The sequence below is a fragment of the Pteropus vampyrus genome, unplaced genomic scaffold (assembly GCF_000151845.1).
Source record: "Pteropus vampyrus isolate Shadow unplaced genomic scaffold, Pvam_2.0 Scaffold6, whole genome shotgun sequence".
Classification (NCBI taxonomy): Eukaryota; Metazoa; Chordata; class Mammalia; order Chiroptera; family Pteropodidae; genus Pteropus; species Pteropus vampyrus.
This window is the reverse complement of record NW_011888787.1, coordinates 6185342-6205205: the sequence shown is the minus strand read 5'-3', so window position 1 is coordinate 6205205 and position 19864 is coordinate 6185342. Positions and strand designations below refer to the sequence as shown.

General features: G+C 54.0%; 2 protein-coding genes across 3 annotated transcripts; one reads left to right on the top strand and one right to left on the bottom strand.

Annotated features, from left to right (window-relative positions):
- Window positions 1-523: 523 nt before the first annotated feature.
- On the bottom strand, window positions 524-5920 carry PPM1J (protein phosphatase, Mg2+/Mn2+ dependent 1J). Its single transcript, XM_011367070.2, has 10 exons — window positions 5545-5920; window positions 4101-4215; window positions 3309-3596; window positions 2923-3035; window positions 2554-2638; window positions 1909-2027; window positions 1643-1706; window positions 1381-1488; window positions 967-1118; window positions 524-848 (listed from the first exon to the last, which is right to left on the bottom strand). The coding sequence occupies exons 1-10, from the start codon at window positions 5868-5870 to the stop codon at window positions 701-703; spliced, it is 1518 nt and encodes a 505-aa protein (XP_011365372.1). The 5' UTR covers window positions 5871-5920; the 3' UTR covers window positions 524-700.
- A 3008-nt stretch (window positions 5921-8928) lies between these two features.
- FAM19A3 (family with sequence similarity 19 member A3, C-C motif chemokine like) lies at window positions 8929-18320 on the top strand. Of its 2 annotated transcripts, XM_023535684.1 has the most exons (7): window positions 8929-9257; window positions 10537-10594; window positions 11671-11765; window positions 11888-12003; window positions 12612-12761; window positions 13588-13712; window positions 14804-18320. In XM_023535684.1, exons 4-7 carry the CDS (start codon window positions 11889-11891, stop codon window positions 14813-14815), a joined length of 402 nt encoding a protein of 133 aa, XP_023391452.1. In that variant the 5' UTR covers window positions 8929-9257; window positions 10537-10594; window positions 11671-11765; window position 11888; the 3' UTR covers window positions 14816-18320. The 2 variants fall into 2 exon arrangements, with proteins under 2 accessions (XP_023391452.1, XP_011365355.1); XM_011367053.2 differs by lacking the exon at window positions 11671-11765.
- The last annotated feature ends 1544 nt before the right edge of the window (window positions 18321-19864 follow it).

Here is a 19864-nt window from a genome sequence, read left to right as displayed (position 1 = left end):
TGCAGTAAAGAATTAAGGTACTAAGGTATTGACGGTAGGGGTGGAGATAAGTGGACAAATATAAAGAACGGTTTTATATAATCAACAATACTTAGTGGCTGATTAGCTTGATGAGGAAGATGTAGAAGCCAAAGGTGACCAACTCCAAGGTTTCTACCTTGAGCAGCTGAGCTGGCGCCCACTGAGATGACGAACCAGAGGCACATGTTTGCCCAGGAAACGATGAGTTCAGTCTGAGGTATGTTCCGCTGAAGTGCCTGTGGGATGCCTAGATGTTCAAGAGAGGACTGGGATGTGAGGGTCTAAAGCTCCGGAGAGGTCTGGCTGGAAACGCTGACTTAGGCGACACCAGCGGATGACTGGAGCCACAGAACGGATGAGAGTGTGGCGGGGGGACAAGCGGAGGGCAGACGAACGAACCCCGGAACACCACAACCTTAAGACTGTCCTGGTGTACCTTCCAGCACCCCAAAGAGCTTTTTGTTGCCTTTCAGTTTCTAGTCAAAGTAGATAAACACACACATTTTCATCTATCTGGTTTATTTGCCAATAGCTATAATTTTGGATCCGATATGCCTTCTTCAGTTAAACTGCCATGAAAGGTCCGGAAGACAACCTCAGACTTTGGGTTGGGAGAGGGGTAAGTGTGGAGAGGCTGGGACGGCAGGGGTGGGGGAGTGGGGGGGCAGGGCTGAGCCTCTCAGGAGTAACTGCCTGGCCCTCCCAGGGGGATGATGAAGACTGAGATGTCATCCCCGGAACCCAGCTTGTTGTTGGGGAGACGCCAACCACGGTCCCGGGGGGTGCCCCGGGCCCCCAGGACCAGAGCTTGGGCCAGAGCTGTGTACCTGCCAGGAGCACATGGGCACCAACATGTACATGGGAAGATACATACGCAGGGCCCTCGCTGCTTCCCTTTGCCCCTTCCTTCCCCATTGTCATCCGTCACCGCCATTCAACCCCTACCTGCTGCAGTCATTGGGCTCATAGGCTGACAGCACCCTGTCCACAGTGGCGGCGACCTCACAGTCACTGGTGACATCCCAGAGCCCATCTGTCCCCAGGACTAGCACGTCATCTGGGCAGTGCTCGTACTGCGTCAGGTCATACACTTGCACCTGGTGGGGAAAGAGGGTGGAGAGGGAGCTTGGGGATGAAGAGACCTGTGGCAAAAGCCAGCCCAACACCCCCAGAGGGAAGGTGATAAACACACACATTTTCATCTATCTGGTTTATTTGCCAATAGCTATAATTTTGGATCCGATATGCCTTCTTCAGTTAAACTGCCATGAAAGGTCCGGAAGACAACCTCAGACTTTTGGGTTGGGAGAGGGGTAAGTGTGCAGGGGTAAGTGTTAAGAAGGTCCCCATGTGGCTCACCTCGGGGAAGCAGGAGAGGAAGGGCTTGATGGGCAGGGTAGAACTGCAGACTTTGAGGTTGTGGTCTCCCAAGCCCCGGGTCACCCCGATGGTGGCCATCACTCGAGCCTAAAGGCAATGAGGCAGGGGTGCTGCCATAGCCCTCTCTCAGCCTCTCTGAAAGCACGGCCCCTCCCACCCCTGCCCTCAGGTAGCACCTCCACCTCCCTAGACAACTTGCGGTGGGTCCTCCTGCCCTCTCCCACCTCTACCGTGGAGTTACCTTTTTGCCCTCCCCACAGACCAGAGGAAACCTGAGATCCTCCAGCTCGATCTTTTTGTAGGCCCTGGGGAGGGGGGAGTAGAGGAGGCATCACCCAGGCATCAAAGGCCCTCTCCCCTAGGAGCCACGCCCCTCACACAGAACCCTAAGAGGAGCCATATCCTCCCAACTCCCAGCCTGGCCCAGTCTCCAGCTTCCACCTTGTTGCTGGTGAGGGACTGGTTGTGTCACCACGGGAATGGGCCCAGCTCTGAGGGAAGTGTTACCAGCCGGTCATGTTCTGGTCCCGATACAGCATCCTCTGACCCAGTTCCTTGGACTGAACTCTGCGGGGGAACTCGAGGTGTGTGAATTCACCGCCCAGCAGCTCCGGTTTCAGAAAGCCCTGGGGTTGGGAGTGGCCAGAGGGCATTAGGTTTACAGCACACCCTGGTGTATAAATGATCTTAATTACAGCCTTCCCTTAAACGAAGTTTACAAGGTGTTGTGCACTGTCTAATATTAACGTATATTAACTCATTTACTGCTCACGGCAATCCTAAAGGCAGAAACTACTGATGCAGGTTAGGAGAGCTGTCCAAAGTCACAATTAGCAATGTACTTGAACCAGGATTCCATCCCAGGCAGTTCGGCTCCAGAGCCAGTGCTTAAAGCTCTCAACCATATTGCCCCTCAGGGGCCTTTGCTGTTCCCTCCACACCTCTGACTCCACTTCCTCCTCAGCTGGGGCCATGGTGGGAGCACCGGAACAGCCCACGCTCCTTCCTGCTGCTTCCTCCACCACCTCAGCCCAGTGCTCCTCCCAGTAAGGAGCTGTCCGTGGAGTGGGGGTGGGGCAGTCCTTGGGACATAGGGTTCAGACAGGCACGAGGCTCAACAAAGAACAGGAGTGGGAGTTTTTTCCCACTTACGAGCAGCTGAAGACGCTGGCGCTCAGTCTCTGGGGTGAATTCCCGAGACATTGGAATGATTTCACCATTCCGGACAATGATGGCTCTGCCCGGAGAAGGAAAAAGTTTGAGCTTGGCTCTCCTCGGCCCCCTCGTGGAGAATTCCAGAAAGACCAGGCCTTCTCCATAATGGCCTTCAGGATCCCGAACCCAGACCCTCAGCTTTCCTCCACACATGGCTATTTCGGGCCCTTTCTTATGTCTGTAATCCCTCCTGACCCCCTCCGGTCTTTAATTTGTAACATCCGACATCTCATTCTTTTCTGTACCCCTATCCCAGAGTGTGACCCCCTGTAGCCACTTTCAAAGCCCTCCCCCTTCCCTGCATACCTGCTGTCACCTGCATTGGCCACATAGATCTTGCCTAGCAGGTAGACCACAACCAGTGCACAGCAGCCCCCCTCCACTTGGTGGCCACGCCGCTCCCGGGCCATCTGCTCATCCTGCCACATGAGGAAGGGTAGAAGGGGGTGGATGAAGAAAAGTTTCCAGGGATACAGCCATCCCCCTTCCTCTGCAAAAGTCAACTGGTCCAGCCAAGCCACACTGGAAGGGAGGAGGGAAGATACGGGTGTAACTCCCCCTTCTCCCGCCCCTCTGAACCAAGCTCTGCTCAGGCTTTCTAAGGTACTGGGGGTTCTCAGGCCACCTGAACCTCACACAGAACTGACCAGGGTATCTGTCTAGCAGGCCCTTGGCCCGGGCCACCCACTCACCATGAGCTGGAAGGCATTCTCAATGGCCCCCACTACCAGGCTCTCATGGGTCACTTCCTTCTGTGAAGACCAGCAAGACTGAGGACCAACCAAGTGAGAGGAGTCCGAGGGAGCTGGGGCCCCCGGAGTGGATGGGAGGCAGACGGGAGGTGGGGAGGGGTCCTGGAGTATCTCCACTAGGTCCTTCAGCTGCTCCCGGATGTGGCGATGCAGGAGCCGGGAGGCCATTTCGGCAGCTCCGCCCCCTGCATGCCCATCAAACAGGCCCCAGTAGTAGAAGCAGAGTCCCTGGTGGAGGAAAAGTTGGAGGTGAGTGAGTGTGAGTGGGAGTGAGTGACTGAGTGTGTGTGTGTGTGTGTGTGTGCGCGCTATGCAGGATGAATAGTAAGCCTCTGGGCATCCATACACACATCAGAGAGGAGGGCAAAGCCTGGCAATAAAGGCAAATTAGATTTATTCACTCATTCCCCAAGGGCCTACTTTGTGACAGAAGGTAAACCATTAAAAAAGCCAAATTCAGAGGATAAAAGGTGCAAAAATAAGCGTTGGTAATTAATTAAATCATCCATAAATACATGAGCATTTTAAGTGGAAAACTAAATATTCATACTGACGTGGTCAAATCTAACTGATCAATGCCAGATAAAGGTTCTGTGCCAGAAGCAGAAAGCCAGTGTGAGCTAGGAGGAGGTGGGTCTTGCACATGTCTCAGATTTAAAACCAGGTGCCTAGAATCCCTGGGGAGATGAGTCACTCTGTCTCTGCAGGTTAGGAAGAGGGCTGGGGGCTTACCTGGCCTCGGCTGGGCTCCCTAGGTACCCCTGAAACACTCCTCCGACCTTCCACATACACCACTTCGCAGCAAGCCTGGTCCTCATTGTGCCGGCTCTTGCCAGCGTTGATGACCCTGCCGGGCCAGAATGACCACATCAGGTTGGACACCAGACCAGGTCCTGGAATAACTCCCACCTTAGACACACACACGCACACTCTCTCTTTCTCTCTGGCCTGCTGGCCAAGCTGAGAAAGGTCACAGCCACCTGGGATCCAGGCCAGAGGGAGAAGAGAGGCAAGGCAAAGCACAGGGAGTACTGTCTGGGAGTCAGGCCCCACCACCTCATACAAAGGCTGGCAGCAGCACCTGCCTGCCTCAAGTCCCCCACCCCTGGCAAAGCAGGCATCCCTAACCGTGCTGCCAGAGGGAAGGGCTGGTTGGGGGGCCCGAGGTTTTACTTCCCCGCTTGCCAAGACCTTACATCTCACCCTGAAACCCAATCAACTCTTCTAGTGCCTTGTCCCACAGCACCCCAACCTCATGCGCACACCCACCGGTATCCTAAAACCTTGTAGTGAAAGTTTCTGCTGCTTTGGCAATGAGGAAGTACTCCAGCCCAGACCGCGAAAGAGGAATTGAAATAAGGTAGGGATGGGAGCCCACTGGCATTGCGCGGGAGCCACCAACCGCCAACTCTTCCCAAATAGGAAGCTAAAGAGATGATGGGGCCACAGGTCCACCAGCCACCACCCTCGGCGACCTCAGCGCCCCCATGTCTCTCTGTGCTCCGTTTTCCCAGCACAGGCATTAAAAACACACATCGCCTGGGAGCAAGCCGGCGGCTTCCTCCGGGTATCCACTTCCTTGCCTGGCCAGCGCGAGTCCACCCGCCCGGGGGTGTTCAAAGGGGACCCTTCCGCTTCCCCGCACGGCCCCCGCCCCTGTCCCCGGGGAAGCTCGCGGCCGCCAGGTGTCGCGGACTATTTCTGGGTGTAGAGGGGGAGGGGAATGGTAAGAGGGACAGGGAACTGGGGCGCTGGGGTCGGTAAGTCTGGGAGCGAGTCTTTCTAGTCGCCATCTCCTTTATTAAAAGACACCCCCCGCTCCTTGAAACCCTTCCTCCTTTAGCCAGTAAACTGCTGGGCCACGACTGGGCACAGGCTAACTCATCCTTCACGGGGCCCTCAACCCTCCCGACTCTGGGAGGGAACAGGGTCCTGAGGCGGCGCAGGTGAGGGTGGTCAACGAGCTGGAAGGTCCGGAGGAAGGCTACGCCGACCGGGGAAAGGGCTGGGAGGAGGTGCGGCCCGCAGCCCAGAGGATAGCAAGGGCTCTGGGAAAAGGCAGCTGCTGGCACCGAGCACAGCAAGGGGGACGCACCCAGCGCCTAAGATGCTGAGGTGAGGAGGGCAGTGGGGGTGGGTCTCCCATCCTGGTTAGGGTGTCCCCAGGGGCTCTCACTCGGCATAGCCCGTGCTCCAGGGCAGGCGACGGCCGGTGTCCGGGGGACTTTGCACAGCGCGGCCAGTGTGGTCGTCGGCGCGTCGCAGCCCCCCCGGGCTCAGCTGCAGAAAGGTCGGTCGGGAGAAGCTCGCTCGAACCTCTGCTGTCTTCACCGGCACTGCGCTCCCGCTCCCAGCCCTCGCTGGAGGGCTCCTGGGCGCTTCCGGAGGGGCGGCGGGCAGCGCCGAGGTCGTGTTGGGCAGGTCTGGAGACTTGGAGCGCGGGGGCGGGGCGCCCCCGGAGCTCACCAGGTGCGCCACGGCTGAGCGCACCCGGTTTAGCATGCTGCCTCCCTGCCCCGCCCTCGGCCGTGGCCCCGCCCCAAGAAAGGCCCCGCCCCTAGGGCTCGCGGTGGGCGGGGCTCGCTCCCGCCCGCTCTACCCCACCATTGGCTCCCGGCGGGCAGGGCGGGTCCCCGGCAAAACTTCCTCCTGTTCTGGGCCACCCCGGAACCGCCCCACTGGCTCGCGGCATCTCCCCGCCGGGTTCCGGCTTCGCCCCGCCCCCGTTCCTTGGGGGGAGAAGGGTCTGCTCTTGTGGGAAGGGGATGGAGAGGACACTGTTTCAGCCGTGCTCTAGGTTAGTCATCAGCTAGAACCTCCCTATTGTGACGAGAGGATGGTGTCCCCTCGTTCTCAGTTGCGGCCAGCCTGCCCGGCGAGTTGATGGGGTTGGTGACCTCAGCGAAACCAGCCGCTTCTGCTACCGCTGGGTATGAAGCACCTGGTGTGATAACACCTCTGGCTGGGTCTACTGGAGTGAGAGAGTGAGGGCGAGGAAGCTGGCGTGGTGTTGGGGTGGTGACCACGCAGGCTGGAGCCAGCCATCCTGAATTATGGAGCTGGGGGTAAGTTTCCCGGCTCCGTGAAGACCACCTCGATCTGGGAGAGCGGTTGCCACTCCGACTCCGCTTTGTCTCTCAGGACCAGATTTCCCCACTTAGACCTCCCCTGACCACAGGTCTAGTTAGTGTGGATAACCACAGTAACTACTATTATTGAGGACTTACTACTTAGTAGATCCTCTAAAAAGCACTTTCCACATATTAGGCCACTTATACCTCACACCAACCCTTAAAGGTAGGTTTTATTATTATCTATTTTTACCGATGACGCTACGATCCTGTTATTTTACAGACTTGCTCCAAGAAGTCACACAGCAAACGAGAGGTTCACGCCCATGTCAGTCTCCGGACGTCCAAATCCGATTCTGTTTTAAGAACCAAGCTGATTTTGCGGGATCAGGGAGGAAGAGTTAAGAGGGAGGTGAAAGGTAGAGAGAAGAGTTGGGGTTCCTCCTCTCCCACCCTCCCCCGCCTTCTCTTAAGGCAGAGGCTGAGAGCAGTCTGGGGATGCTGAACAAGTTCTACCGCTGCCACGAGGGGGAGACAGAGGCCAGGCTAAGTTTCCTGCCTGTAAGGGGAAGGGTGGTCTCATGGAACTGATTGGTAGGTCTCTAGAGACACTTATACCCCATCCAGGGTCCAGGGCCCTTGTGGCCCTAGTGCAACTCGAAAGTAGCTCTCAGGGACCACTGAGTTCATGGTTGGGACTCCACCTCTGTTCATGGTTGGGACTCCACCTCTGGGCTTTGTGGGCAGGGTGCTTCCTGACCATAACCTTCTCTGTTCCTGGGCTAAACTGTGCCCCCAGAAGGAGTGGCTTTCCTGGCAGCTTCTAGATAAAAATCTCATAACGGTCATTCGCATTTTTAGACTTGCTATAATTGTGCCTGCACTCTGGGCAGAGAGAGCCAGAGAAAAAGAAGTCATAAGAAAAAAAAAAAAATCAGTCCAAAGATACAGAGTGGCACAGGCAGACAGGCAGATAAAGAACATGCCGTTGCTATGGGTAGTTCCCTTCTGTTTGAGAAAAACTGTAGCCAGCGCTCAGATCAATGGGCATAAACAGCAGCGGCAAGCCAAAGACAAGAGAAAAAATATAGCATCCTGGCTATTTTTATTATTCAGTGTTTCTGGGACACTTTGCTTACCACTTCTCTGTCACCCAGATCCCTAATCCCTGCTCTTCACAGCACCCAGCATGGTGTGGCTGCAAGTAGGCCACAGAGTCATGCCCCAGAGACGCATCAGATGGTCAGCAGGGATGTCAACAGCTCTCTTGAGCTCCAGAACAGCCCTCAGGTCATACCCAAATCCTAAAGCTCTCCTCTCCCTGAACCTCTCACTTCCTCCTCTTGGCATCATCACATTTCCTCCGTCCTCAGACTGCCCCAGAACTTGGCGAGAAGGCCATCACCTCTACTCCTCCCTGAGGCAGCACAGTGAGAAGGAGAAAGTGGGGGGTGAAGTGGGAAGAAGCAGACTTGTGAAATATTCTCCTCTGCTGGGAACTGAGCCTCTTCTCAGTGACTGGCTCTACCAGGCCTCAGCTAGGGAGAAGGGTTGGGCATCCTCAAGACAGGCCCCCTTTATCCCCGGCCACATGCTGTGGCTCAGAGCTCAGAACTGGGCTTCTTTCCCTTGCATCTCTCTTCCCCATTACCCCAGCCCCAAAGCCCTCTTAACCTAAGAGGGCTGTCCCTCCTGTAAAGAGACACATTCACAGACCGCCTCCTCCCCTTTGTCTAATGCTTTCACATCCAAAATCTTGCCCTGTAAAGAGTTATAAAATTGCAATTATACTGCAGTTGTTATGATGATGAAGAAATTGAGTCTCAGAGTTTAGTTTCCAAATTGGGGTTCACACCCCTCATCCGGAGGGACCAGCCTATGGTAGCCCTCCTGCCTGCTCTACCTCTACCCCTACCTAGTCCTTCCCGCCCCTGAAGATACCTCTCCTAGGGTAGAAATCATTTGCTATTCCCGCCTGAATTTTAACCTTTTAACAGCAGAGGCTGACATATCAATCTAGAAGAGGCTTGTCAGAGAGAATTTTGTGCAATGAGAATATTATTCATTTTTCCCACCAGCACAGTGGTCCCTAGCTAGCAATGGCTATTGTGCACTCGAAATGTGGTGAGTGCGAATGAAAAACTCAATCTTTACATTTTATTTAATTTCTATTTAAATTTAAATAACCACACGTGGTTAGTGGCTACCATATTACTGCAGTTCTGGAATCTGTAAAGCTTAAAACCCCCGATGGTCTGGGAAGTCACTCCTCACACTCAGTCCACCCCCCGCCCCACCTCCCGGAAGCCCCCAAACCTGGAGCGTTTTGAGGGACTTCTCTGAGTGACTCCGGCCTGCACCCGGGAGATGTTCACCCTTAAGGAACCGCGGGGGCCAGAGATCCTTTGGTTCCTCGTTCTGCCTCGACCGCCAGGGGCCGCTGCGCCTGCAGCCGGCCGGGCCGAGCGCCGTCCGCGCGCCCCTCAATGTCCCGGAGGAGGCGGCGGCGGCTGCGTGCTTCCCGGCCTGCGGGCGGGAGCCTCGGAGGGACTCCGGCTGAGCTCTGCCGAGCCGGCCTGGCGGACCCGGAGCTCCCCCATGCCCGGAGCCGGGCCCCGCACGACTGCGATGCCACTTTGGCCAGAGCCCTGCCGCCTCCGGGGCGCAGCAACTTGGTGAGGGGCTCGGGGCTCGGCACTAGACAGCACTCGAGCTGGCCGCTCCCGCCGGAAGTCCCCTTTCCGAGTCTTGGTCCCGGCCCAGGGGCAAGGAGAACCTCAGGCCAGCGGGGGGACCAGTGGCACCGCCGTGGGGGCAGGTAGGTCTCAGGGGTGGGGCTCAGAATTTGGAGGACTGAGTGGGAGCGGGGCGGGGAAGGCGAGGAATGGCAGGTGGGAGAAGGTAGGGAAAGGTTACAGGTTCTCATGGTTCACACCCCTCAACCCCGCGTTGGTTTGCCAGCTGCGAACTCAGCCTCCCCGCAGCCTGGACTGGGGTTGGGGGAAAACATGCTGGGAAACTGAGGCAAGAGTGTGGGAGCCGGAGAGGAAATCCCAGAAGCTTCTTTCTCCAGCTCTCTGAGGAAGGGAATAGAATGCCAGAGAACCCAGCCCAAACGCCACCCCCCGCCCAGGTCTTTTGGGTCTTGGGGTTCATAGGAGAGATGGGAGAGTTGGGTTGGAGGGTGTGGCAGCTCCGAGAGAAATGGGGTGGGAACTGCCTGGGAGAAGACAAAACTGCCTCTGTAGTGATCAAACTGAAAGTTCCTGATGGGGACAGGGAGAGGTGATACCCACTCAGAGAAGAGGTACATCTAGAAAAATGAGCAGCTCTCTGCCCACAGAGCACAGCCCTGCCCGGGTGTCGGCACCGCTTCCCCTGCCCCATGGTCCTCTCTGGGTTCTCACTCCAGAGGCTGGGACACAGGGTTCCCAGTCCTTCCTGGCCCCCACCATCCTACCTGCCTCAGTCCACCTCCCTTTGGAAGCTGAGGGAGGAGAGGTATTATGAAGAAATGGAGACGCTGTTGGAGCTGGGCCCTCTGAGGCTCGGAGAGCTGGAGGGCCTCCTTTATAGCCCTCTGGAGTGGGAATGGGGGTGAGGTGGCAGAGTCCAGCTGTCTCCGTATGAGTCCAGGAAGCGGGTGCGAGGTGGGTAGGAGGTGGAAGCAAAGAGGATTCAGGACCTCAGGGGTCTTTTCCAGGTGCCTCTTTGGGCAGCATCCTGTCACATTCTGCTCAGGAACCCTGCCCTGGCTTAAGCTCCATCCCAAGACCAGAGAGGTGACAGCAATGGTTCTTAGACACCTCCTACCATCAGCCCTGCTTCCCTCCTGGGACAGAGAAACTCTCAGCTACTCTTCTCAGCCTCACCGCCCTATATGTTCCCAGAGTCTGCAAGGACCCCTGCAAAGTGCCAGGGCAAAGGAGAAACTGCCCCATGCCCTGGCACCTTGGGGAATAGCCTCAGAATCAGGCTCTGCTTCATTGCCCAGCCCATCCCCGCTTGCCTGCACCCAGGCCCCCCTTCGCCCCCTGCAGGACCATGAGCTCTGTCTGTCCCTTGCAACCACCCAAGAATCCTTCCTACTTGTCTAGGTCGAATGAGTCTGAGGTCAGTGGATGAACAACCAGAAGCTGAAAGATCCCCATAAAGGTGAGTGAGGAGATCGATGAAGAGAGGGAGAAGGGGGTGGACAGAGATCCAGCACCGTATCTAAGAGCGCGGCCAGGTGCTGGCATTTGATTTGATCTCTAGTGTTCCCGGTGCTGTGCTGGCAGCCAAGGGAGCCCAGCAATGGCCCAGGGGCCCAGCCATGCAGCAGAGCAGAAGCTGCTCTGTGCTTCTGCTTCCCAGGGACTCCCTCCATTTCTAGTCCATCCTCTGGGATAGATTGGGGAGGCCTGAGCCATCGAGGATAGGGGAGCGGGGCAGAAGGAGGGGAAAGAGAGCAGAAGCAAGGTGCGAATAAGGCAGGCTCCTGGGCTCTGGGCTCTGTCACCCACATGCTGCCTGGCTTTGGGCAGGTCATTTGACTTCTATTAGCCAGTTTCCATTCTTCCTTTCTAAATTTAAATTTGTTTAAATCGACTTGCTAGTACATTCTTATGGTTCAAAACCCAAAATATAAAAGAGCGATAGGTAGGAAAATAAGTCTCCCTCTACCTTTATCTCCCAGCCAACTAGTTCCCCTTTTTGGTGGCAACCAGTGTTTTTGTATTTTCCAGAGCTAGCTTATACATATTTGAGCAACACATATGATCTCTCTCTTTTACTCATTTTATACGCACCATCCTGCACTTTGCTTTTTTTTTTTTCCCTTAATGGTGGATTATGGTTAGAGAGCCTTGTGTGCCTCGGCACGTAAAGCATTTCCTCATTCTTTTTTTTTTTTTTTCTTTTTACAGCTGCCTGGATGGGACTGCATTTGTACAAATGCTCCCAATGTATTTAGCCGGCCCTTGTTTGATGGTTGCTTAGGCTGCGTCCAGGCTTTTTGAGTATCAGTTTATTCATCTGTAAAATAGGTACAGATAATCCTCCTTTGTAGGATAGCCCTGAAAGATTCAAGACCATGTTTGCTACGTGCCCGGGGTCAAGTGCTTCAAAAACAGGAGTCAGCATTTCTGTTCCTCCCATGTCACAGCCCTGCGTGGGATCATGTCTCGTTCATCGTTCAAGACCGCTCCTAAATGTCATCTCCAAAAAGCTTTCTGTGTTTTCCCCAACAGGACAGTCTCTCTTGCCGTTCCCTTTCCTGCTAGGAAAATACTCACTACTTTCCACAGAAGTTTGTGCCAGGCTGAGAGCTGCCTGGGGACAAGAGGTGCACCCTACTCACCTCTGTGCCTCCCAGAGTGCATGGCACAGAGGCGCTGGGATTGGGCGCTGGGACAGGGTAGGGGAGCCCTGCCTGGACTCAAGCAAGGTGCACCCTTTTCTCCGCAGGATGCCTGAGAGGGCCTCGTGGAACTGGAGCCCTGGCAGCTGGCTGCTGGCACTTTGCCTGGCCTGGCTGTGGACCATCCTGGCCTCGGCTTCCTTGCAGCCTCCAACTCCCACAGGTTTGGGGGTGGTGGCAAGGTCTGGGGAGGGAGCTTCCCAAGATACCTGAAGAGTTGGACACCACCCCACCCCATTCCTCAGCAGGCAGATCTCCGAGACAGAATCCAGGGGCCCTGGCTCCTCGTCTGTTCTTCACCCTCTGCTGTTCCAGTGGAGAAGGCGAGGGCAGACCCATCGCACACCTTCCCATTTGGGCCAGAAGGGGCTATGCAGGGAGAGGCGCCCTCGGGTGGGGGCTTAAGTCTAGTCTCCTGGCCTAATTCTGTGGTTTTCCTTCTGCGATGGCTAAAGCCTGTGTAAGCGGATGATCCTCCCCACGCATTGTAAGCCCTGGGCCCTTGCCCTCACCCAGAGGAAGCCAGGGAGGTGGGGGTTGGTGTGGGACTCCATCTTTCTTCTGCCTAAGGACCGGGCTCTGCCAAAGGGTGAGGAGTGTGGCCTCCCTGGGGAAAAAGAAGGGACGGGGACACTGAAGCAGTAGGCAGATTTCATCTGTTCCCTCCTCCCCTAAGCCGGGAGGAAGGCCTTGTGGACAGCCAGGGTGGGTGGGATGGGAACAAGGTCATGGCCCTGGGCTGGGCGCCTGATCTTGTGCGGGCTTCTGCAGTCCCTGTGAAGCAGGGCACCTGCGAGGTGACAGCTTCTCATCGCTGCTGCAACCGGAACCGCATCGAGGAGCGATCCCAGACTGTCAAATGCTCTTGCTTTACTGGCCAGGTGGCTGGCACCACACGGGCAAAGCCCTCCTGCGTGGACGGTGAGTGAGAGGCTGGACCGGAGGGGACGGCCAGATCAGAGAGCTAAGAAGATCTGTCTCGGCCTCACCATCTGCTGGGAATACGATTTCTTACCCATCTCAGGGCTTTCATGTCAAGTCTCAAGTGATGGGGCAACCTCTGGGGAGAGGGGGGCAAAGGTGACCATGCTCATCTCTTATAGGAGGAAAACTCCTGTTACGCGCACGCCCTCCCTCCTGTCTGCACCCTCTGCCTGGCGCTCACACAGACACAGACGCCTGCAAACGTTGCTTGCTTCACTTGCTGCTTCTTCCCAGCCTCTGACACACACCTGCCTCCCACACACGTCCGCCTCCCGTTCTCAAGCCAGCCTTTTCCCCTCGCCTCACGTGGACGTGTGTATCGCTCACCCATGCATTCCTTCACACCCACCCCCTTTCCCACAGCGCCCCCCCATGCTCATTTTCTCACACTCACGTGGCAGCACTATAAACGTGCCCACTGGTGCTCACACACATACCTGCTTGTTCACTCCCGGTCCGTGGACCCCTGCTCACACACACTAAGGGGGTGTGTTGAGACTGGGCCTCTCTGCTAATGACGCAGTGGCTCAATTTGAGAGTTGCCTTAGAGACGTCCCCTGCCTTCACCCTGAGCCATCTTTGGTGAAATGCAGGAGTCGGTGGCATTGAGGTTGATATGGTTAAGTGCTCAGGCCTCAGCCCGAGTTGGGGAGAGACTCAAAGCCAGGGGTGGTTGGGCATCCTGCACAGACCCTCCTTCCTTGACTGTACACTGTACTCACGGTGAGCTGAGCGCTGCCCTCACTGCCTCCTGCTCCCACAGCCTCCATCGTCCTGCAGAAGTGGTGGTGCCAGATGGAGCCCTGCCTGCCGGGGGAGGAGTGCAAGGTGCTCCCCGACCTGTCGGGATGGAGCTGCAGCAGTGGACACAAAGTCAAAACCACCAAGGTATCTAGGGGTGAACACTTCGTCCTCCACTACCATTCCCCCTTGCCCTGGGGTAGAGAAGGGGGTGCAGGAGCCCTACGGGGATGTCCGTGTTTCAAGGTGAGATCTGTGAATCCTGTGGGCACATCTCCGGATGGTCCCCCAAGGTCTGTCTTCCCTCTGGGGACTGGAGTTTGGGCTTCTGGATCTGAAATCTGATGCGCCCTCCCGGGCACATTTCCCGATGGCTTCGTATGCTTCGGTTTCCTCCTCTGCCTGCAGTGAGCCTGCCTCTGGAAAGTGTCAGGTCCGCAAGAACAAAGTAGAGAACTGAGGAAATCCTCTAGATAATTCAGAGGGGACGCTCTACAGTAGCCACTGACCCCACCCAGCAGCCCCATAATTCCTAACTCGCACCCGCCTTCCGCTAGCGGAACTGCTGTGCTGTGATGGTTTTCACGGTTTGCTGCCTGCCCCACAGGACAAGGGCTAATTAAAGTGTTACCAAACTCGTTAGCAAGTCCGCGTGTGTCCGGGCTCATCTGTTCTTTCGCTGTTATCACCGTTCGTACAGGCGATGGCACTGCGGGGTCAGCCGGACTCCGCCTCTGCCTCCCTCGCCAGCACCGCACGTAGCAAGCAAGCAAACAGATACAAAGCACAGAGACAGAAAGGCCAGAAAGGCAGCCTTCAGCTCTCTGAAGAGAGCAGAGTTTTCAGAGAGCACAGAACGTAAGGAGCTGCAGCACTGAAAAATGTGGCTGGGTATAAAGAAGAGCTTTCTATCTGCAGGCAGGCAAGGGAGACTTACATTCTGAGTATATTTAAGACTAGAAGAGAGTGAGACCCCTCACAGAGCTGGTGATATTTGTAACTATTTTATAGGTTTGGGTTCGTAGCCTGTAGATCACTGTGCTTGCAGTTCGGGTAGTGATTCTGAAGCACACGGCGGTGAGGCGTGCCTGATTTATGTTTGCATGGCCACCTAGCCACGCTTTCCTGGGCTAGACTGCTTTAGGGGGAAGGGATGGCAGCAGTGACCTCTACATGACCTGCGTATCCTGGGGGTGTTCATTCCCTTCTCTAACCTTCCCCCATCACTTGCTCTCTAGGTGACACGATAGCTTTTGGGTCACAGCCTGGACGGGACAGCTTGACTGAGCCACGGACTGAAGCATGGTATCCGGTCATCACCCAGCAAGAATGGAGGTTCACTCACCTCGACACACGCCCCGTGCCAAACGCAGTGTCCCTGCTTCCGGGGGCGTTGCAGTTAAGCTGCTCAGCGGGTATGCACGGATCTCGCCACATCCCTAGTGCTGTGCTGGGCTCTCCTGGGGGGCAGGGAAGAAGGTCAGGATACAACTCCTGCCCTCAAGGAATGTCCGGTCAAGTTGGAGAGCTGACGAAAGGCAATTTGGATTAAGGTATGTGGTATCAGACCGGCTTCTGGGCCACAGGCTGTGGGCACTTTGGGGGGTTTGGGGATGAGACTCCCGCAGCTCTTCAGCCACCCGCTGCACAAAGACAAGGGTCACACCCAGCACCAACCACTCGCCTCCCTCACATCAGTCCGAATCCCCAGCAAGCTGCTAACACGTTGAAGGAAAACGCTCTCCCCTTATGCCAGACCGGCTGTGTCTCCTTTGGATGGGACTGGCTTGACTTGGGAAGGAATACAGAGATGAAGCCAGACAGCTTCCAGCGAAGTTTCTGCAGAGGCATGGCCTGATTTGGCTAGTTCATTGGGTTTGAGATGGACAGGACCTTAAAATCATCACCATCCAAGCACCTCAGGTTTTTGTTTGTTTGCTTGTTTGGACAGATGAGTAAACTGAGTCCCAGAGAGGTGAGATGACTTGCCCAAGGCCTCACAGCTGGGGCCTCCAATTCTCTAAGACTAGTGACCTTTCAATTCAGCCTGGATGTGGATTCCAACCTGGGCCTTCCATGTTGTTTTTTATCTCTCAAGAACAGAAACCTGCAAAGAACAGCTGCACAGCAGCAACATTTTTCTCAGGAGACCCTAGAGCAGGAACTTTTATAAGGTCACTGTTCTCCTATCTGAAATGATCCAGAATACCTGCGCACCAGGATGTGGGGCCACTGGATCTCCGCTTTGTCCTCAGCTCAGAAAATTCCGAACAGGCCCCATGATAGCCCAGAGCTCACGCAGCCCATTTACAGCTGGCGCACTTGGAGCTGGCAGCCCCATTGCTCACTCTGACCCATCTCTTCCACAGTCCTGAGGCTGTAACTCTTGGAGGATCTGGCTCCATGGGAGGTCTGGGCGGGGTCCAGGACTGCTCAGAGTCCTTTCCCTTCAAAGGCCTGGCTGGGCAGGAGGAGAGCCCCTGCTGGGCTGGGTGGTTGAGAGTTGACAGTTGGTACAGGCTTCAGGGACTCAGAGACAGGGGCTACTTGGGTATCTCTTCAGTAAGAGAATTACAACCTCAGTGACTGCTGGGGTCAGCTGGGATCACCAGGATTGCAGAGTACGGGGAGCAGGGGTGTCAGCAGAGACCAACATAGACGATGCTGAATTTACTGTCGATATCAGCCCCTCACTGCTTCTCTCCCTCCCTCCCGTACTGCAGAACCAAGACCATTCCCCCGGACTTCAGAGTTTATCCTCTTATTTTTGTTTTGTTTTTGGTGATGGGGCGAACAGTGATGGCATCTTCTTACTAGACTAAATATCAGAATTCTGACAACTTCAAATCTCTGCCCATACGGAGTCACGGGGTGGAGTGGTAAAGGAGCAGGTCAAAGGTTGGCATCACCTCCTTCAAGCCTGTGGAGTACATTAGGGCTTGGCACATTTCTGGAAAGGGCCAGATAGTAGATATTTTAGGCTTCACAGGCCACATACAGTCCTTTTGGTGTATTTTTCTTTGGTGATTTTGTTTGTTTGTTTTAAAAAACCTTTTAAAAAATGTAAAAAATATTCTTAGCTCAAGGACTACAAAAGCAGGCCCCAGGCTGTTTGGGGAAGGTTGCCAGTGAACCTTTGCAGGCAGGCCACCTTCATCTCTACAGCTTAGGAATGCCTCCCAGCCTCCTGGCCTGTCTTAGGTGCAGTGGGAACCTGAGCTTGAAGTCTGTGTTGGGTTTTGTTTTTCTTCTAATGCTCCTTGAGAGATTGGTGAGTGAATTATTTAGGCTACAAATAGACAGCGTTAGCAGAGTCAGACAATGAGAGCCGCTTTCCTGGAGGCCAAGATGTGGGCTTCTCCACTCCCTCCCCGCCCCCTTGAGACGCTGTTGTGGAGGCAGGAAGAGGGCTCCTGCCCCCTGCCCATCTGCCTGGTCCACAAGCTGTGGGGCTATGAGCTGGGGATGAACCTGAGAGAGTGGGATGAGGCCATACAACACCCACCCCCCCACCTCCCCCAAACTATCAACCACTGCCAGCCCCGGCCTCAGCCAAAGTCCAAGCCCCCTGATGCTCCCTGACCTCTCTCATCCCTGCTTACAGAGCCGACTTCTTTCCTTTGGCATGTGTTAGGATCTGCTAATTCTTTTTTTTTAACCCCTCAAAGTCTCCGTTTCTTCCTGACCTAGTCAGATACTTATCTGGTGGGCTTTGAGGGGTGTGGTTTACATGGCCTGGAGACCCGCACACAGAAGAGTCGGGTGGAGAAAGGAAAGCATCCCACCTCCCAATAGCAGTGGCTCCCACTAGGGCCCTATTTCCAACTAAGTCAATATTTGTGTGCATTTTGTATCTACTGCAACCTCGGTTTAGGAATGGAAATTGATTTTCCTAGAGCACAGGGGTCCTGGAGTCCTCTGTCTTCCTTTTCTCCTAGTCAGATGGGCTCTCAGATTCCCTGAAGTGAGCTGGTGTCCCCACCCCCTCAGCCATGAAGGCCTTAGGAAGGCCCCCAGCTCCAGGAAATCATGTGGCTAATTTCTGTGACCTCCCGGCAGTTTCATTAAGGTCTGTGAGTGACATCCTAATTAATGGCCCCAGACAGTTGCCTGGAGTTGAGGCTGCAGCTTCCTAAAATTACAAGCTTAGAGCTAAAAGGGACTTTAGAGATCAGTTAGCCAACTCCCTCATTTGACAGATGAGGAAAAGGAGACTCCGAGAGGTTAGGTGATTTGTTCAGTCACACAGCTAGCTGGTGGCACATCCTGCCCAGTGATCAAGACAAGTGCTGTTTACACTACTACACAGTGCCTCTTGATTCTAGTGCAGATGAGGAGGCTGAAAAGCAGCCAGGCTTTAGCAAGAATGAACATGAAAGAGACTCATTCTAAAATCGCCAACCCGTAAGCGCAAGGGGACAGGGTGAAGAAGAATGGGAAGCATTTAGAGATATACACACAGAAAGAAGGAAGTCAGCACGAAAAGGAGGAATTAAGATCACTCATTCAGAAGAACATCAAAACACCAAAGCATAGCACAAAATAATTAGAACAAAACTGATGCCACATCCAAAACAGTTGATTTTTGTCCTTTTTTGAGGAGACAGAGTAGAGCCCCTATCAACCTTTGGAAGACCTGCGAAGCCAGTCTTGATGGCTTCTGGGTTTAGACCCTTGTGCAGGGGTCTGCAAACTAAGGCCCATGGGCCAAATCTGGCCTGCTGACTTTGTAAATAAAGTTTCGTTAAAACAGAACTGTGTTCATTTGTTTATTATTGTCTATGACTATTTTCCTGCTCTGAGAGCAGAGCTGAGTCATTGTAAAGAGACCATATGGCCCATGAGGCCTAAAATATTTACTAGTGAACCCTTTATAGAAAACTTTTGCCAACTCCTGCCCTAGCATTTTTATTGAACCTTTTTCAGTCCATCTATATTAATCTGGAAAATGATGACTCTATATTTCTGGATTTGGGATTTTTTTTTTTGGAGGCTGTGCCTGTGTCCCCTTTAACCCATTCTAGTGCTACCTGTGAGTTCTAACAACCAAAGAAATGAAGACATAAAGAAGACAGAGGCCAACAGAAAGTCTTGAAGCAGATGAATACTTCCCTAATATGTTGTCACACCCCAGATCAGCACAGGTCATATTCTCCAAGTTCATGTAACTTCTACTTTTAAATTTAAAGTAACTACCGGTGCACCCATGTGTAAAGATGTAATTGTGTATGCATGCATGCTGCTGGTGTTTCTATGCATCTGTGGATTCGAGTATCTCCACACGCATAAGCAAGGCTGATATTAAAAATATATAATGAGTTCAGTTCAGAGGCTGACTAATCAAGACAGATGGCAGCCTATCTGTCAGACTGGGTTATGCTGGCCGCACAAAGCCCAGCATGCAACTGCTCGTTCCCACTCCGCCTGCTGTGGCTGAGATGGGCTCCAGAACAAGGGAGGGCCCACTTCTCCCTTACCTCAGGATGAGCAGCTAAGCTGGTTCCTGACTTCCTTGGGTTTGTGATTTGTCATTGTGTATGGGTGTGTACATGGGTACAGAAGCTACTGGACTCAGATGGCTGTAAACATTGTATTTGGAACAGACATGTAGACTGGGCATAAGGAGGACCAGACAACTGCCTTTCAAGCCTTACGTGAGAGAACAAACTCCCCTTCAGTCTAACTTAGCCATTTTCAAAGGCTGGACTGACCTATATGCTGGGTGACTGGTAATACACTGTAACTTCTATTAGTGAATGTCTACCATGTGTCAAACACCATGCCAGTCTCTTTATATAGATAATAGTAACTTAAATGGGACTCTTCCCATCTCAGAATTAGGGCAGAGGCCCCAAAGGTCAGGAAAAGAAAGACAGGTATCAACTATTCTCAACTACTCCCACATTCTAAATCAAAATGTTAAGACTATTTCTACAGATTCATAAAATAAATGTTCCCCACCTCCAGACTGCATATGAGAAGGCTAAGAGTTTAGGTTGAAAGGCGAGTGAGTGGTAATTATGATCTGTCTGGAGTGTTACCAGCCAGGGGGAAAGTTTAGGTGTTGATTCTTTCTCACTATAACCCACTTAAGGTGGGGATTGCAGAAAAGAACTCCAAGAGCTTGATTTGAATTGATTGGAGTGTGGGAAACAGAGAAACTCAGGCCTAAAGAATAATTGAAAGATGAGTGGCTGTGGCTGGCTTGCTGGCCTAGATAGTGACCTTGAAAACTATCTTGGGAGTGAGCTGTACCTCCAGAGCTTAGCAGAGCACAGATACTTGTATGTTTTCCAAGG

Bases quoted from the DNA above. Each gene is read 5' to 3' on its own strand.
- PPM1J (XM_011367070.2), bottom strand. From the start codon at position 5,870: ATGCTAAACCGGGTGCGCTCAGCCGTGGCGCACCTGGTGAGCTCCGGG. The intron at 4,216-5,544 runs GTGAGAGCCCCT...CTGGCCCGGCAG, and splicing joins TGGAGCACGGGCTATGCCGA to GGTCATCAACGCTGGCAAGA. The intron at 3,036-3,308 runs GTGAGTGGGTGG...CTCATGTGGCAG, and splicing joins AGAATGCCTTCCAGCTCATG to GATGAGCAGATGGCCCGGGA.
- FAM19A3 (XM_011367053.2), top strand. From the start codon at position 11,889: ATGCCTGAGAGGGCCTCGTGGAACTGGAGCCCTGGCAGCTGGCTGCTG. The intron at 12,004-12,611 runs GTTTGGGGGTGG...GGGCTTCTGCAG, and splicing joins GCAGCCTCCAACTCCCACAG to TCCCTGTGAAGCAGGGCACC. The intron at 12,762-13,587 runs GTGAGTGAGAGG...CTGCTCCCACAG, and splicing joins AAAGCCCTCCTGCGTGGACG to CCTCCATCGTCCTGCAGAAG.